Genomic DNA, 18173 nt, shown 5'->3' with positions numbered 1-18173 from the left:
TGGCGGACAACTGTGTTGAAGGTGGAGCTGTAGTCAGTGAAGAGTATCCCGGTGTAGGAGTCTCCATTTTCCAGGCGAGAAAGGGAATAGTGGAGGGCAGCTGCGATAGCGTCTGAGGTGGCCCTGTTGGGCTGGTAGGCATACTGTCATTTTTTTTCCAAGCTGACAGTTCCTGTGCTGTGGATATCCTTTTTGTTCCCCTGTCCTCTTGGTTAGCCTGTCTATTCACTTGTCCATCCTCATCCTCCTGCTCTCCTGAGTCCTGTCGTTAGTTTGTCTTTGTACCTGTTTGTCCAGGCCTCCTCATCCATCTCAATGCTATGTTGATTATGTATGTACATGGACCTTGTTATGTTGTCCTTTGTGTTTTGTTCCATTAAACCTCTTTTTTTTTTTTTTAGCACCTGGGTCAGCACACTTGAGTCCTACCACAGTTCTCCCTCACCCTCCTGGTGAGGGGGACTAAACTGTAACAAAGAATGAAGATTAGTGCCCACTTCATTTTTAATGAGCTGCTCACAATCGCACTCTCTCAAAACACTTCATAATAATTGGGGTGAGTGCCACTGGCCTGTAGTCGTTCAGGCAGGTGACCGGGCTCTTCTTGGGAAGGGTGACGATGGTTGTGGTCTTAAAGCAGGTGCTCTCCCTCAGCCAGATGCTCTGGCTGAGGGAGAGGGTGTGCTTTGAGTGTTGACGCATCTTTGCTTGTGACAGTATGTACTATACTTAAATGCCAGCAATGATTTTTTAGTGAAATTTGCAATATTTTGCATAATTTGGCTTTTGACTTAAAGATGACAGATGAGAATACATATTAATTTTAACAAGTCTAAAAGCGCCTACAGACATACTAAATGCTAAATTTAAGCATGTTAACTCATAATAACAGTGCTATCATATTGTAGTTTGGCAAGTATGATGTTGACCATTTTCACCATAATATTTTAGTGCAGTAGCAGGCTGATTCTGGCTAATTTGTACTAAACCCAAAGCACATCTGAAGCTTGGTTTGCAGGTATTTGGTCATAAACCAGAATATTAGACAAATCAAAATTTGACCCAGTGTTGGTGCTAAATTAAAAGGGGATTATTATCATCCTGTGAGGGACACAAATGTCTGCCAGTGAGAAATGAGAGGAGGTGGGACTTGGGAACAGATGACTGCACAGCAATGTAGCATGTTAGCTACTGTTCCCTCCCTCATTGTGACCCCTCCTCTTCTCTGCCTCTCTCCCGTTTGATAGTGTTTGCCTGCTATCTGACCACACAGAGCCCTGGGAGTGGAGAAGAGGATGATCTCTGATTTTCTGCAACTGCTTGGCTTCAGATCATGGGCTTGGGTTGGACTATGACTGTGGAGCTCTCTCTACTTGTTTTTTTCTGTCTCATCTGGCAAGTACCACAAGTATAGTCTCTGTGCATGTGCTTACGTGTGTGTCCATCCAGCAATATGCCTACTTTTGATAGTCTCAGGTCTAGCAGCAGGAGTGGATCATCATGAGGGGGGGTCACCACCAACGAAGGTGTGGGTGTCAGCACCTGTTTAGAAAACTGCTCGGCAAATGTGGCTGCTGCTTTTCCCAAATCAGAGGTACGTACAGTAGATGTTCTGCTCTGCAGGAGAACTTGTACTAGCATGTTTTCTGACTGCTGAATAAAGTCTGCACACAAAGTTTAAAACTAGCTGTTTAATTACTTAATCCCCCTTTATTTTTGTAATAACAGAAACAAAATAAGTGATCGGTGACGTTCAGACAATTTAAAGGAATGCTTCACTGTTGAGGATGTTTTTCCTAAAACTTTCTTGCCTTTATAGATACATAAATGTCGGAAATATGCATAATAATGGTTGAAAAAAGTATTATTACCTCATACCTGTAGACCCTCACACACTCAAGGTACATGCCCTTCAGCTAGTCTGCTATTTTTTACTCTTGGAAAAGGAAATGGTTCACTATTATCCTCTACAAAGTGGCTACTAGTTTTCCTGGGGTTCAGGGTAATGTTAGCATCCTGTGGTTTGCTTGTTTATGTTAGTTTGTGCTTGTTTATTGGTTGTAAAATGGTAAAGTCACACTATACAGTAGCTTGCACTGTTATGATGCACAATGACCAAGAAATGGTTACTTTTCTGACAGTAGGGAGAATTAGCTTGTTAGCTTAGTTTGTGATTTTTGCACATCTTTAACAGAGGACAAGGTAAAGACAGTTCCATTCCTATTTTTTATAGAGCTGATTAACAGGAAATCATCAGATTCCTTTAGAAAGGCCATAATACAGCAACAGTAAGCACAGCAAATGTGTAATTCATGTCCCAAACAGACAAGTCAGTGATGGAGTCACATCTGGAGCTCTACAGGGGAGTCAATGAATCATACACACACACACACACACACACACACACACACACACACACACACAGATATCAGCTGTTGTGTAATAACAACTTTTCTCTTTTCTTCCTGATTTATAGTGTTAATCACTTATATAGCTCACTGCAGCAGTATCGCAATTTTAAAAGTAGCTAAAGCGTTTTAGCTGGGAAGAAAACGCTAGGAAAGAACGTTTTCTTTTAGTTTATCAAACAATATAGGACATTAAATCACACACATCTTCAAAATACCAAGGATAGCAAAATAAAGTCTGGAACTTTCATTGTTGTCCTTGATGAAGTCAAGAGTGGTGTATTCATGTCTCTTCCAAGTATCTACCATTTAGCTACCATTACAAGAGGAACCAGTCAGTGAGTGGAGTTTTTTACCATTTAAAAGCCTACTGGAGGTTAAACCTTATGTATTTTTTAAATATACTTCCTTTTAACTATATAACCAAACTAAATATTAGGTCTATTTGTTGTTATGTTCACTTACTGTATATTTTTGATAAGTCTGATAACCTTTTGTATAGTTTGTCAGTTTTGTGGCTCCATATGTGGCAGGGGGCAAAACTGAAAGTGTGTTCATTTATACATTACAAACTGTAAATATTATGAGATGAAAGCATTCGTTTACATTACAAAGTCTTCTATTTTTTTATGTTTTTGTTCCAGCTGTAGGGTTAGTTACTTTTCTTCATATTGTTAGGTTATTTTTTAGTTAGATAGATATTCAGAGATTTGTTGTCTAGGAATGTTTAGTGCAGACAGGGTGACTAGCTTAGGCTGTTAACTGTTCAGCCTGCAGTGCAGACTGCAGGCACGTCAAGGTTACAGGAAAAGAGCTGTTAGTGTCAACTGTAATGCTAGTCTTAATATTTGTCTTAATGTGTAAGGTTATGTCCAATTGTTTTAGATACACACCACGAAAACAACAGTCACGCACCTTGACTTTTCCTCATGTTTTGGCTAAACGTTATAGCAGCTGCAAGGCTTGCTTATCGGGTGACGTCACGGTTCGACAGCCCAGAAAGGATTAATATTGTATAGCAATGCTTGGTTCGGGGTCTTTTCTGTTTTCCGGGCTGCTTTGGCAGGCTGGGGGTTGGAAGATCTCTGGACTGGAAGTGTGAATTCTTGCCTGTGACTCTTTGAATAAACCAGCACGGTTATATTTTTTATATACTCAAGTGGTCTGAGTCGTCCCTCGGAGTTCCTGGTTTGAAAGAACCGGATGAGGCTTTATAATGGTTTACAGCCTTTAATATGCATTCAGATGCAATGTGGGCTGCTGTTCTTCTCTGTGTAGATATACAGCATGTGTGTGGCAATGGGTAAACACAGAAAGTTATTTCCTTAACTTGTTGTCCTACAATAGTGTGACACAGTCAAAGGAAGGGCAGCTGTACACCCCCCCCCCACACACACACAGGCACACAAACATATCCCATTACTGCCCCGACCCTTAAATCCTTTGTTGTTCCAGTTGCTCAGCGGGTGATTATGGAGCAGCTCCCCTCTGAGCTGCACTGCACAGACAGACCCTGCAAATAGAGGTGTGAAAATGAAAACCGCCATGTGTTGAGACACTTTGCTTTCTCTCCTTTATTCAAAAACCTTAATCAAAGCACTCTGACATTTTTCTTTGGGATGGACATTGCCTGTGTGATGTGACACTCAGTAGTGCTGTTAGAAAAAGTGTTTACTTCCCCTCTGGCTCTAAAAAAAAAACCTTTTATCTGTTTGTGTGTATGTGGATTTGCTTGTTTTTGTGTTTATATAAAGACTAGCAACTACAGTCAGAATAGCACCTTTTATGTGTAATCTGGTGGTGAAGTGTTTCACTTTATCTGGCAGTATGTCCAACAGCTATTTATAAAAGCAGGGGGAAAAAACCACCTCCAGATTAAGTATGTTTGAGAAACTTACTTGGAAATTTACTTGAAAGTCCTGCCAATTGTCTCACTGTCTCATTACGTAAACATCACTGCCTCAGAATATGCCATGAACAGTCCATTAGCCCACCAGTGTGTGTGTGAGGTCATCACTGCCAGTATGTGAAGAAGTAAACATGATGACTAACAAACCCAAAAGTGTTTAGTTAGACAGAACACTTAACATGTGCAGTAGCTTACATATGAGCTCAGCCTTGTTGCACTGTTTGACTGCTGTATGCTTTGCTTGGCTTGTCTTAATTTGAACTTGATTGTGAAGCAGACATAAGTGATACTTCCCTGTGTTTTGTCTGGACTCTGGAAACTGTTAGCAGATCGCCACCTGACGCCACTGCAGGGACCCGAGAACCTGAGATGTGCCGAGTTCAGTATTCTTCAGTTTGCTTACTCTAAACTCAAACCTAAACTCAAGACTTAAGCAGATCTTCAGTGAGAGGAGACTGAGTAGAGACCGAGGAGGTTTTCATGCAGCAAGCATAAACTATGTAGATTGACCATAGTTTACGAGTAAGAGTCCACAGCAGAAGCCTGCAGAGCCATGGGAAAAAGGATGTGGTGGAGTGAGGATGTCCAGCTAAAATGTAGATACTGTAACTGGGTTGGCTTTCAAAATGCAGGATGTTATCACATACAGTATGAGGATGAATTGTAATCATTCTTGTCATAGCTTTCTAGCAAATACATTTGATTTACTAAGGGTTGAGGTCAGGTTCCTGCCTGATCAGAAAGATACTCACTGGTCTGACCCATTGACTGTACAAATAATGGACAGGCTAAGAGCTCCACCAAGTGAGGCCATGATGACTTGATTGCTCCCTGGTGGCTGGTTGCAGTATAGGTCATAAATCCTGCCACCCTCATATTAGCAGATGACATGAGCCACGCTAAAAACTCAAAGAATAAATCAAAGTTATTTTTCCTGGAGGTCACTTCTGTGGTTTTTGGTAAATATTCTCACACTAATGTGTGTACAAGTGGTCATTTTTCTGGTAAGTTAGTTTTTAATACATTAGTTGATGGTATAAAAAAAAGGTGTATTTCACTTGATTTGACAGCTTTGATTGGCAGCCTGATGCTGATAAAAGAAAGAAATGAACTTGGAGTTTAAATTACTTTCATGGATAGAGATAAGTATTAAATAGCATCTGCATGTCTGTATTTCTAAGGTTGCATTCACAGGATGCACAGGTGCTGACACTCTCTGCAGTCCTAATGGTGATCCAGCTGTTACATAAGCATGTCAAACAAACATGACCAGCTAAGCTGCTCAGCTCAGGCGTGGATGTCACAGTGACCATCATGCACCATTAGAGTTGAGTTCAGTTAATGCATTTGCAGAAAAGCCTACAATAAGGTATACTTGTTGCATCACCTCAGCAGATGGTGACATGGTTATAAGCAGTCCTGTACCAAATGACCTGACCTTGATTGATTAACAAAAAAAAAAAAAAAAGGCAGACCAGATGGTCCAGGGTAATAAAATGTTCTGCAGTATGTTGTGTGTATGTGAGCATGTTCACTGTAAATGTTTGCAACAACATCAGTTGTTCTGGTCTTAGTTGAGGATATGGTTAGTAAAGCCAGTCTGACAATTTGGTCTCTTCTCATTGTACCAAGTGAAACACAACTACTGTGGAAAGTGAACGGAAATACAAGAGAGAGACAACAGCATGCACTGAAGGTTGTGAGACAATGGAATTGACAACACAAGCTTGTACTTTGTGACACAGTAGCTGCCAGCGTTCAGAGTGTAGGTCTATAACTCTGATCCAGACAGATCTCAACAACTATTGGATGGATCACCATTATATTTTGTACAGTGAAATGTCTGGACAGCAATCAGTTGGATTGTCATTAAGTTCTTTTCCCCCTACACTTTTTTTTACTATCAGCGTAACCTTTGAAAACTGTCTCAGCTGTTCACTAGCTCAGCCTTCACCCCAAGAATCACCAGCCACATGTACACTCTCAGTCTTTTCTTATCACTTGCACACCCACACCCTCCTTCACTTCCTTCTAAATCATCCCTTTATAGAAATGAATTTGTGTTGTTTACTGTGTGAGTGAAGGGCCAGAGAATGACTTAGTTTAACTGGAGCCTTATTTGCATCCAGCCTTTTTTCAAATGTCTAGATTGTTTTGTAGGAGACTGAACTTTTGCCAGTATTTTAATATGATAAATATTTAGTAATGTTATTTGAATAAAAGTATCACAACTAAGTCTGTGTCAGAACAGTGAATTTAATATTTTTGTATTTAGGACTTTTAGACTTTGCTAGTTGCATTAAATAAAAGTGCACTGAAATGGAACAGAAGATAAACCACAATTTTTATAAATTTCCTGTGTCTTGTGTTTAACAGTTGTGTCAGGGCACTTTTGGCTTAATGGCTGAGCCAGATTTTCACTGACTGCTTGAAAGCTAGCCATTATGGTTACAGCTCACAGCACATTTGCTGACAGGGAATCATGGCTTCTGGGAAGAGTCCAAAACAACCAAACAGGGGCTCGTGAAAAATTCTACTTTGCTACAATCAGCAGAACATTGTGAAATGTTAATATTAGGGTTCTTGATTAAAATAGGGTGGTTGTGGATTAGGTACCAGCCTGCTTGTTTCATTTGCAAAATAAAAATTAATTGTGTCAAGTACATAGGTAGATGGTTGGATATCATGATAAGCATCACGCTTCTAGTACTGGGATTCTGGCAGCTGTGAAAAACTAACACAGAACTTAAATAAAAAAAGCCACAGTGAGGAAGGGTCAGCACAACACCAGTTTGCAGCAAACTCGGTGTAAAAGGGACCATAGAGAGAAGGGACACCTGTGTGCACAGCATGCATATACTGTAGATGGTGCCCTGCGCAAACCACTTGGTTAGTGGAGAAGTCCAGCTGCTTACAGTTTTCTTCTGTGTGTGTGTAGCAGAGTCATACTCTGTAGTGGGCAGTGATGGCAGCACCGCCCCATCAGTGAGCTCTGGAGCACACCAGGCCTCACGCAGTTCCAGTCCCTGCTCCCACTCGTCATCTGGAGGATCACGGCATCCTGTCAGTGCCCTCAAGAAATGGCTCACCATGCCTGTCTGCAAACTGAGCTCTGATGCCAGAGGAGGAGCGGGAAAAGTCGAGAAGCAGATGTGCAGGTCAGTCAGGAGGCACTCGCCATCATTTCTTTCCCACAGTGAAGCGCAACTGAGGCCTCTGGAGCCAAAAGATAGCTACACAATCTTCCCCAGTGGAGACAAGGTGAGAGAGATTTCACTTTAATCTATAAATGTATTAATTCTGAGAAAACACAGTTTTATCTGCTTGTTTCTAATGGTTGTTTATGTTTGTGTACAGGTATGGAGAGACAGTCTGTTGAGTCCAGCAGCTCCTTCTCAGACACAGCTGTTCAATCAGAGTGACTTATCTGAACTCCTGCAAGGCACAGACACACAGAGTCTAGTAATGTCTCGCTTCTATTCTTCTTTATTATGATCTGTTCTATTTTATTCAAGTCCAGCCAACACTGCACTGTACTTTTTTCTGTTCTGTCTTGATCTGTACTCTTCTGTTCTGTTTCATGCAGCTTTATATTTTATTTATATATAGAATGTTTTGGTAAGAACCTATATTGAAATGAATTGAGAAAAACACATTTGAAATTTTCTCCTCAACAGTGAACCCTTAGATAATGTAGATTTCATAATCAAATAATCTATGCTTGTTTGAAACACATGCACTTAAATATCAAACTATTTATTATAAGCATCCCCCCACTTCCTCTTCTGTTGCACGTAAAAGGGCTCCTATTTGCACACATCTTCTGACTTCCACCAATTGTGCCAAATAAATAAAACATAATTTCATATTTTGCTGCCTATTTTGTGTGCATGCTTACCCACAAGCACACACATGTACACACACCACTAATTTCTGAAAACCCTATACTGTACTGAGTACTTCTGGTGCATGGAATCAATGCTGTGGGCTTTTTCTAGACAGCATCTGGAAATAATCAACTGGCCAAGCTGTCTGTACTAGGCTGTTGCAGGGTCAGGGCTGGGGATGCAGAAGTGACTGCAAAAAATAGAGGAAGAAGAGGCCTGCAGGCAAGGTGTGAAACTGACCTGTGGATGTTAGGCAGCTCTTTTTAAAGGATGACAAATTCCAGTTTCATTAGCTTTCTATAACACATAAGCAGAAACTGCTTTGAAAGGGTTGAAACCTTTTACCTACCAAGCCTGCTTGATAAATGACTGTCCTCACTTTAAACCTCTCTGTCCAAAAGACCTCTGAGATTTCATGAATGCCTTCAGCTTCATGTTTACTTTGGCTCCTTACTCCTTTATTGTTGTGCTGCCTGGATCAGTGTATAAATCAGATTGCAAGATGGAAGCTGTGGTGGTGACGCTGATCTCGTGGGACCTTGGTGCAGTTCATTTAGAGGTTAACAACAGCTTTATACTTCTGGCAATCATATTTGGGTTTCAAAAGTAATAAAAGTGGTGTTCACTTGTAAAGATTATCTTGCTGAATAAAACTTGTTTGTCACAGCATATTTTCTGCAATAATCCCATGAAAAAATCGGCCTTTTGTGGAGGGAACCAGGGTGATGCTAACTTCTGGGTTGGTCTACAAAAAACGTCATCACTCCATTTCTTCAGTTTTCTCAAAGTTGTCAGAGGAGCTAACAGACTTTTGAGAAATTGCTATAAGACAGGAGGAAGCGTTGAAAGCAGACACCAAGCTAAGCTCAGTAGTTTTAAAGGCGGCTGGTTGGACCAGAGATGGAGTCTGAATTAACCTCAGATGTTTTTCATAGCTTTAATGTGTGAGGTTGCTGGTTGAAGATGTGATTCAGACGTGGAACCTGAACCCTCTGGCTGACCCCTGAAATAATAACCTACAAACCACCTCCACAGGAGGATTATCATCTAGTGCACCAAGGCAGAGAAAATGTGGCGAGACTACAGTATGTCAAGAGAATTATGATCAAATTCACATTAGATTATAGTGCTTTTAGTTGAGGAGTGATATTTGTTATATAACAGCTCTCCATGTTGTAACTAAATGTTACTCAGTGTTCACCTTTATCTGTCAGGCCCGATTCTATTTTTCAACATTTTTCAGCCTCACAGTCTCTTCAGCAGCGAGGAGAGACATTAAAAAATGATTATTACTCTCAAGTTACTTGTGATTTTCGGCTGGGATGACTTTCCAAAAGAGGATCAGCAAAATTGTTCTACTGATGTGTTCCCCAGAATTAGGACCCTCACATCTTCTTATTTTTCCACAGCTCAGTCAAACGATGCTGAAGCCTAATGATTTACGTGTGTGTGACTGATGCCCAGTGGCTTGAGCCCCGCCTTCCCTTTGAGCAGTCACAAGTCCTTGTCGTTTTTCAAAGTGTGTGTTTCGTCAGTGTCTGTTGTCCTCGGTTTATGTATTTGCGTTAAAATTCATTTTTGTTAAGATCTGATGCTCGCATCATAGTTGAGTAGAAGTAGAAAGTAGCATAAAATGGAAATAAACAAGTAAATACTTCAAATTAACACAAGTGACTGCCTGTCTCCTCTTACGTATATGTTAGATTGATGCTTACCAAAAGCTGTACTGTCTTGTTTGTGTATCCTAGAGTCAAAAATCCAGCATCAACGCTCTCCAGGGGGACGATGGCTGTGCTGTGGCCAATGTCTCGGGCAGTCAGTGGTCTGCCACAGCGGACAGTGAAGCGGAGAGAAACATTGCCTTAGAGAAGAGCATGTAGGTGTTGACCTTTACAATAAAGGAATAGTTTAACATTTTGAGGGATAGTCACTTTGTTGCTGAGAATTTGATGAAGAGATTTATATCACTCTTGAGCCAAGAGATGGTTATCTTAGATTAGCATAATGACTGGAGGTCTGGCACATAACCCCCCTACAAAATTGTGATGGGTATTTTAACATTTTTGTGCAGATTAAACAAACAAGATTTAACATGAGAGCTTTAGAGATGTGTTCTGTTAACTGTGGACTACAGTGTGGATATGTGAACCAGTCCTAAAGGGACCCATCGGTTACCTGAGGCCTCAGGCCGGGTTTGGACCAAAATTTACAAAATTTAGAAATTATGTTCAGGTCCGTGTCAGGTTTGGACACATAGGTCAAACTTTAGGCTCAACAGCTGAAGCACTCAAAGGTCAGTTTTGTTTAATGATCGGGGGGGGGAACATCGTACAAACTCAACTGCGTTGGGTTCGGGTCAGGTTCAGACATTATATACTGTAAAATTGTCGGGTCTGGGTCGAGTTGGGACAACACACTCTTGGGCACTACCTGATCCATGCTCCAGTGTGTACAGAGCCAAGCTACTGTAGTCGTTTCCCCTGTCTCACTGTTCAGACATGAAACATGAGAGTGGAATCAAAGTTTTCATCTTACTCGAAGTGTATTTGCCAAAATATCCCTTTTTTATTTCTAGTTTTATTTATTTATTTAAATGCTCATTTCTTTTTATGATCACCATTCATTTCTAAAATCTCTCTCTGACAGATGTGTGCTAACTGAGCTGATAGAGACAGAGAGATTGTATGTGGAAGATCTCAGACTGATAGTGGAGGTGTGTCTCTCTTCAAAGCTTCAGCTAATCTGTTCATGGCATTTATACAAGACAAGATGCTGATTCCTTAATCGATGCTGCAATTCATGTCTTAAACTGAAAGCTTTTTTTTTTTGGAAATATGTGTGTAAAGGGCTATATGGCCACCATGGCTAATCAGGGAGTTCCAGAGGACATGAAGGGGAAGGACAGGATTGTGTTTGGAAACATCCACCAGATCTATGACTGGCATAAGGAGTGAGTCCTCTCAGTTCCTCTGAATTTGAACAATGTCTTAGAGTTTGCACTTATTTTTCTGAGCTTCTCATGTTTCATGATGATTTGGTGTGTGTCATGCCCCCTGTGGCTGTTTGTTTCCTGACTGTGTGAATGTTTATCTGACTGGAGAACTGTTCCTGCCTGACCTTGTCTGCTTCGTGTCACACAGTTATTTCCTGGGAGAGCTGGGGAAAAGTGTGGGTGAACCAGACAGGCTGGCCCAGCTCTTCATCAAACATGTGAGTCTGGTGATCAGTGAGTAACAAGTGTGAAAGAGAGGTTTCTTTCAGTTTGGCTGAAGGTTGCAGTCTTCAGGCCTCGGCCCCCTGCCATCAAGATGTGTCTTCAACTTGCAGATGAGATGTCTTGTAAAAGTTCTTGTAATCAGACTGGCTTCACTAAAGAGCTCTCAGAGTAGACAGTATTATAAATGCTCCAGAGAGTGTGTGGAAATGAGCTGGAAGTGGATGATTGCAGAGCTCCATGAAAAACTCAAACCAACACCCCCACTATGAACTTGTTCTTATTTTAGTATTTTACACTGCACATTGATGTTAAGGTTAAAATAGACCTCTGAATATAGATCAGAATTGAGCACAAACATCAAATGGAAAATATTATCCACAGCAAATGAAGCCATTCTTTCTCTTGCACTGGAACAATGATGATAATGAGTAATAATACTGAGTGAGCAGTAATCCTACACTGATTTAAGTAAACTTCTATAAAACTCTGGAGGGGAATGGGAACACAACAAAAGGGCTCTGAGGTTTTATTCCTTTTCTGTTTGTCTTTTCTTCACATGGCCTCCCATACATATGCAAACATGTCATTTTATTTTAATTATCACATGAACTGTTTTTCTGTCTTAATTTCCCAGGAACGACGTCTTCACATGTATGTGGTTTACTGTCAGAACAAACCCAAGTCAGAGCATATTGTCTCTGAGTACACTGAGACCTACTTTGAGGTGAGTGCAGTTTCATACCACAGACAATTTTAAAGGCTTTTTTTCTGTTCTTTTTGGTTTGAACACTTTCTGTCTTTTGTGTCACCTCAAAGGATCTCAGGCGGCAGCTGGGTCACAGGCTGCAGCTTAGTGACCTTCTCATCAAACCTGTTCAGCGGATTATGAAGTATCAGCTTCTGCTGAAGGTTTGTTGTTTAATGCGACTGTGCGTGGCACTTTTACATGATACCAATCATTTTACATGTATTAGCATCAGATACTACTTCCTGATAAGTCATCATTTATGAAAGGATTATTTGCTGCAATCAATGGCTTTATTAATGGTTAATAAATTGTTTACTACTGCTTCATAGATTGTTATAACCTTTGGGTTGCCGGGTTGTGGAAAATCCTCCTCAAACATGACACTTTGCAATCACTTAAGTTCATTAGGAAGACCCCTCAAAGCCATTAAGCGTTCACTTATGTCATTAATAAAAGGTGAAAGGCTTCTCCCCGCTGCTGTTTTGCCTCTATACAAACGACTGCACCTCAAAGAACCCCTCTTTTAAAATCCTAAAGTTTGCAGATGACCCAAATAAGGTGTTTTTGAATGGATTTTCGTTCCAGATAAGTGGTCAACCACTCTGTTTGGAAAAGTCTTGCTAATGAATTAGAGAGTGAGCTAAAAAGACAAGTGCCATGCTGGAGGAGGATTTTACACATTCTGGCAACCCAGAAGTTTTTCTTATTTTTGGCTTATAACTGATCTATAAAGCATCAGTAAATGCTTTATTAAAGCCATCAAGTACAGCTTATACTGTAAAACCTTTATAATTGGTGTCTTATCAGAAAGTGATGCTGAGATTAAGTGATGCAAAAGGAAAAACAGGAAAGTTAAATCAAACATCAGATTAATGATGCTCATTGCCATACAGTAGTCCTGAAAAAGGTCATGTTTCTTTCCTGTTAAAGTCACAAAACCTCTAAATAAAACTCTCTTTGACTGGCACCCTCAGGACTTCCTGAAGTACTACAGCAGAGCAGGAAGGGATGTTGAGGAGCTGCAGGTAGGAGCTCATTGTGTAAAGATAAAAAAGCAATGAATAAGTATGCAGCAATTTTTATTTTTGCACCAAAATCTTTTTTCTTCACTTACTGATTCTCCTACATCCAATCTCCTCCATCAGAGGGCTGTGGACATGGTGTGTTTTGTGCCAAAAAGATGTAATGATATGATGAGTGTGGGCAGGCTTCAAGGTTTTGAGGTGACAATTTTTTCTTAAAATCCATCATCACAAATTAAACACATATCCAGTTACGTGTGGTCTATTACGGTGTTTGTGACACACTTACTGTTTCAGGGAAAAATCACAGCTCAAGGGAAGCTGCTCCAGCAGGATACCTTCTCTGTCAGTGAGCAGGAAAGCAGCTTCCTGTCTAAAGGCAGGGAGAGGCAGGTCTTCCTGTTTGAGCAGCTGGTCATCTTCAGCGAGCCAACTGATAAAAAAAAAGGCTTCTTGTTGCCAGGGTATACTTTCAAATCCAGCATCAAGGTAAGAATTTTTATTTTCATTGTTAGTTTTATGTTTTTTTCTTAATGCTTAATAAGACTCCTGTGTGCTTGGTAGGTTAGCTGTTTGGGTGTGGAGACACACTTTGAAGAAGACCCATGCTGTCTCGTCCTGACCTCCCAGGGGACTGATGGCAGCGTGACACGGTTCATCATGCAGGCGTCGTCACCAGAAATACAGCAAGCTTGGCTCAGTGACATATTCCAAATCTTAGAGACACAGAGGAACTTCCTTAATGGTGCCAGGGCTTAGTGTTTTTTCAGTAAAAGAGCTGATTAATGAGTTTGGTGCATGCAAATAATCTGGCACCTCTTCCTGTCCGTTGTAGCCCTTCAGTCCCCAATAGAGTACCAACGCAGGGAAAGCAAGTCAAATAGTCTGGGCAGGAACATGAGTTCTCCACCTGCATCAGCATCATGCCTACAGTCTCACTCCATGGCATCCGTGGACCGATGTCAACACCCCGGCCTGCTGTCTCACAACACCTCCCTGTCTTCTCTGCATCTGTCCCGACACAGCCCGACCACTGAGGCGGTGAGTGTACAGCACTGATTCCTTCCAAATGTGCATACATCTGACATCTTATTTATTTGACATCTTTCTTTGTTTTAAGGTTTCCAGATCTTGTGCTGTGACACAGAGAACAGCTCACTCTCCACTTTCTGCACCAGCTCAGTTTGTGCCTAGAGGTGAGACATGACCGTGATGCATCCAATGGTCTGTCGCCCTGCAGCCAACACAGCTTGCAGGTACATCAGGCCACTTCAATTACACATCCTGTGATAAAAGATAATTTAGTTCTTAAGTTGAAGTAGCAATATTACAGTTTATTTCTTCAGTAGAAAGCAGTTTTAGTGATATGTGTAATATGACCAATGCTTATCGGTTGCTGATAATAATGGAATAATATGAACTCCATACTGAACAGCTAAGAGAGAAAATTAGTTAATATTTATGAACTTAACATTTACAGAACTATTAACAACAGCTGGCAATAATCTTTTTACGTACCTCTAGTGGTTGAACCTGTCACTTTGGTGCAGTGATGTACAAGTGTACTCCATGCATCAGCACGCTGTGATTTCACTTCTGCAGAGCGAAGCCAAAGAAAGAAAAACAGGGTTAATATCAGTTTGGCTTTTTGGGACAGAGAATGTTAAAAGCAGCCAAAAGGACTCAAATTTAATTTGTATGTGGCATTCTTTCTTCTAGATGTGTAAACATCTAATGTGTTTGCTTTGGTATCATTACAATTGAATTCATACGATTTTAATGTGGGAGAAATTTGAGCTTTTTGTAACATTAGTGCTTTGTTAGTCATGTTCAGGACTGTCTCCTCACTGTTGCCATAGACTCGTTAGTCAGCTAATGCTAGCTTCCAACTGGTGGCTGTGTTTTGTACAGTTTGTCCCAACCAGGCATCTGTAGTTTACCTTGTTGCTCAGAAATAGACGGCTGAAAAGAAATTAGGTAATGCACCTTTAAAGAGGCTTAATTTAAAGGCAAAGTCATTACTTTATTTTCACTTTAGTAAAAACAAAACTCTGTTAGCACAACTAGTGTAAGTGTTTGTTGTCAGGATCACTGATGATGAGGGGAAATGACCCTCTGGTCGCCTTTGTCAAATATCCTGTTGTTGTCTGTGCATGGATTTGAAAACCCACTTCGTCTAATCTGTAGCCACTGTCATTCAGTCATCCAGTTTATGGAAACCTCACTGACCTACAGCTTTATCTCATTGACTCAGACTTCCACCAAGAGGAGGAAATGCTTTGACCACAGTGCTCTTATTAGTTGGGTTTATCAGATTCCACAAAGTCGCTGTTGTTCTCCCTCTTTGTGTTTTTGGATGAGCAGTGTTTCCTTTCTGCTATGAGTGTACAGCTAACAGGTTTCCTATGTGCCGTCTTTTTGTCTATGATGCTAATCCCTCAGGGAGAAGTCAGGCTTTCTCTTCTCAGTGTCTGTTTCTGAACAGCACGACTTGGCTTTTTGACCTGTTGTAAAAGCCAGTGGCAGTTAAATTAAAGCATCATCTTAAAGTTGTAGTTTTTCATGTTGTGCGTGTCAGCATTGGAGCCTCACAAAACTAGACATTTTGTATATATACACCCTTTTAAAGCTGCACAGATCAGTCTTTTTATATCAGCAATGGATCAGATGTCTATATGATGTGCAAGGGATCGACTGTAGTGATGAACACAACTAATCTCAGTGCAGCAGAGCATTTTGGCATCTTGCAGATTATTGTTTAGGTTGTTTCATCCACAAATGTTCAGTTTTAATCTGGTACCATTTATTGCACTCTTCCCCCTCATTTGCCGTCACATTTAGCAACTAGCTGTCCAACATAGTGGAGCATGTTTCTCAGGAGTTGGTAGAGAATAAAGCTGGGCTAATATTGAACCTACATTCATCTAGTGACCAGAAACATGACTCCAAATTAATTATTATGTTGACTTGTATCTGCTGGATGTTTAAATAAGATGAACTGAACATAATAAATAAGCTAAATATACTGTTTGCTATTATGTGGTAATATATAAATGAAAAAGTAATGCTGTTTTAAACAAATGTTCATATAATTTTGTATATAAATTTTGATTTACAATCTTTAGTCAAGATTTGTTTTATCTTTATATTGGAATGATATAATTTACTATCTTTTTAGTTCTTATCTCATTTTTTTTACCCTCTGGTGCATTAGCAATGAGGAACATTTTGTCTGAATGTGGCTACTGTAGTTAAAATTGATTTCCTTAATTTATTACACTAATTTATTATTCACATTTAGGGCATCCAGACAGCCAGAATCAGTCCTCTCTTAATTTATTGCTTTTTCCTTCATCTCATGCCGTGTCTGTCATTTTCCAGTGGGGCTTACTCAGCACATCTACACACCAACCCAGATCGGCTCATGGAGACCTCATGTTCTCCTCTTTTGAATTTTACGTAGTGTGTCCTCCCGGGTCTGAGAGGACCGGAACAGAGTGAATGCGTATAAGTCATCATAATCAAAGAAGTTTTAATCTGAAACAACCAGAGGACAGGAGGAGCTAATTCCTAGTCCAACACTGCAATCGATTCTTGAAGAACAGGACACCATATCTCATACGTTCAGAATCAGAGGCGGCCGATGGGTGACGAAACTTGTTGTAACCCTGTGTTCTCCTTTTTTGAATTTTACGCCGAGTGTCTTTGGGTCTGAGTGGACCAGAGCAGCTGTATGGCTTATAAGTCATCATAATCAAAGTTTGTAAATCTCTGACTGGCTTCCAACCTTGGCCACATGATCGATCATGACATCATCACAAGAGCCCACGTGGACCTTTGTATGTAGCCCTGTGGATGGGCCAGCATCATAAAAGATGCAAACTAGACCCACCAATAGGTCGTAAACATGGCACATTGGTCACACCAACAGTAAGTGGCCAAGAGCGCCAGCCCCCCGCTTCTGTGTTTGAGCTGGGGGGTTTGAGTTGGGGACTGGTGTGTGTGTGTGTTTGTGTGGAATTGTTGTGGGCTGTTTGTGTGTCAATTGGCTTTCAACAAGGTGACTTCAAAGGGGTCAATGTGAGGCTGACGACATTCACTCTGTTCGGGCCTGACAGACCCGAAGACACTCGGCGTAAAATCAAGGTTTTTTTTTAACTGGGTTTTATGCAACACAGTAGGTACACACTGAACATGGAAGTAAATGGAATAATAATCAATCAGTTTTGATCATGGAGTTTCTCGATGTTCTAATACTTTTTGATGGAAAACATTCACAAAAGATTTTGGGAACCACTGAAAGCTGGAAAACTTTAAACAAATGTATATAATGGTTGTATATCTGTGTTTACCTGTCTTCATTCAACATTGTTGTGATTTGTTTTTAGCTGTATGTTTATTGTTGTCTCCTGTAAGTCCATTAAGAGCTGTTAGAAACCAGAGATACATTTCTTGTATGTGCACTGGGCCAACAAATTGCTTCTGATTCAAAATCTGGCACTTTTTCTTGTTAAGTTTTATCTGCAGTAACTTTTAAATATGAACCTGCAATATTTGAGTGATCTCCATTGTTTCACGTCTTGTATCATTTCCTGTTAATACAAAGTACCAGTATAGTGCATGCTGTATACAACTGGTATGTCTGCTAGTGAGTGTGTGTGGAACTGGGACACAGCTGGTGCTTTTGTCATAACGATGGTAATAAATGCAAAAAACAAATGCTATAAACATTTGTGTGTTTTACTGTGCAACACTCTGGTCCTGTCTTTACTTTATGTTTCATATGAATATTATTCTGCCAGAGACATTTCACCATACTCACCAGTGTGAGCTACTCTGTTGAGACGTGGGTCAAAGCCGACCTGCCGGACTTTGTCTGTACAAGCCAGGAAGAAGTTAACGACTGTGTCAGTGACAAAACAGCTGGGGAAGCCTTGGAGGACATGATGAAATCCTCTACTCATGCGGACACAGTGCCCATC

At 40.6% G+C, this 18173-nt stretch overlaps 1 protein-coding gene across 2 annotated transcripts in view; it reads left to right on the top strand.

Moving 5' to 3' along the window:
• LOC109964497 (rho guanine nucleotide exchange factor 25-like) overlaps positions 1-16189 on the top strand; it is an 18267-nt gene extending 2078 nt beyond the window's left edge. The window contains exons 2-16 of one of the 2 annotated variants that reach the window (XM_020607829.1): positions 1248-1594; positions 7259-7578; positions 7675-7779; positions 9953-10080; positions 10851-10917; positions 11051-11154; positions 11345-11414; positions 12056-12145; positions 12238-12330; positions 13144-13194; positions 13315-13392; positions 13489-13680; positions 13756-13936; positions 14027-14232; positions 14312-16189. In XM_020607829.1, coding sequence (XP_020463485.1) covers positions 1501-1594; positions 7259-7578; positions 7675-7779; positions 9953-10080; positions 10851-10917; positions 11051-11154; positions 11345-11414; positions 12056-12145; positions 12238-12330; positions 13144-13194; positions 13315-13392; positions 13489-13680; positions 13756-13936; positions 14027-14232; positions 14312-14398 — 1866 coding nt within the window. In that variant the 5' untranslated portion in view covers positions 1248-1500 and the 3' untranslated portion in view covers positions 14399-16189. Of the gene's footprint in view, positions 1-1247; positions 1595-7255; positions 7579-7674; positions 7780-9952; positions 10081-10850; positions 10918-11050; positions 11155-11344; positions 11415-12055; positions 12146-12237; positions 12331-13143; positions 13195-13314; positions 13393-13488; positions 13681-13755; positions 13937-14026; positions 14233-14311 lie in introns of both variants that reach the window. The other variant, XM_020607828.1, reaches the window with a different exon arrangement.
• The last annotated feature ends 1984 nt before the right edge of the window (positions 16190-18173 follow it).

Source organism: Monopterus albus, unplaced genomic scaffold, assembly GCF_001952655.1.
Source record: "Monopterus albus unplaced genomic scaffold, M_albus_1.0 scaffold89.1, whole genome shotgun sequence".
In the NCBI taxonomy this organism is placed as follows: domain Eukaryota; kingdom Metazoa; phylum Chordata; class Actinopteri; order Synbranchiformes; family Synbranchidae; genus Monopterus; species Monopterus albus.
The sequence above is the reverse complement of the archived record's forward strand: the minus strand, read 5'-3'. Positions and strand labels throughout refer to the sequence as shown.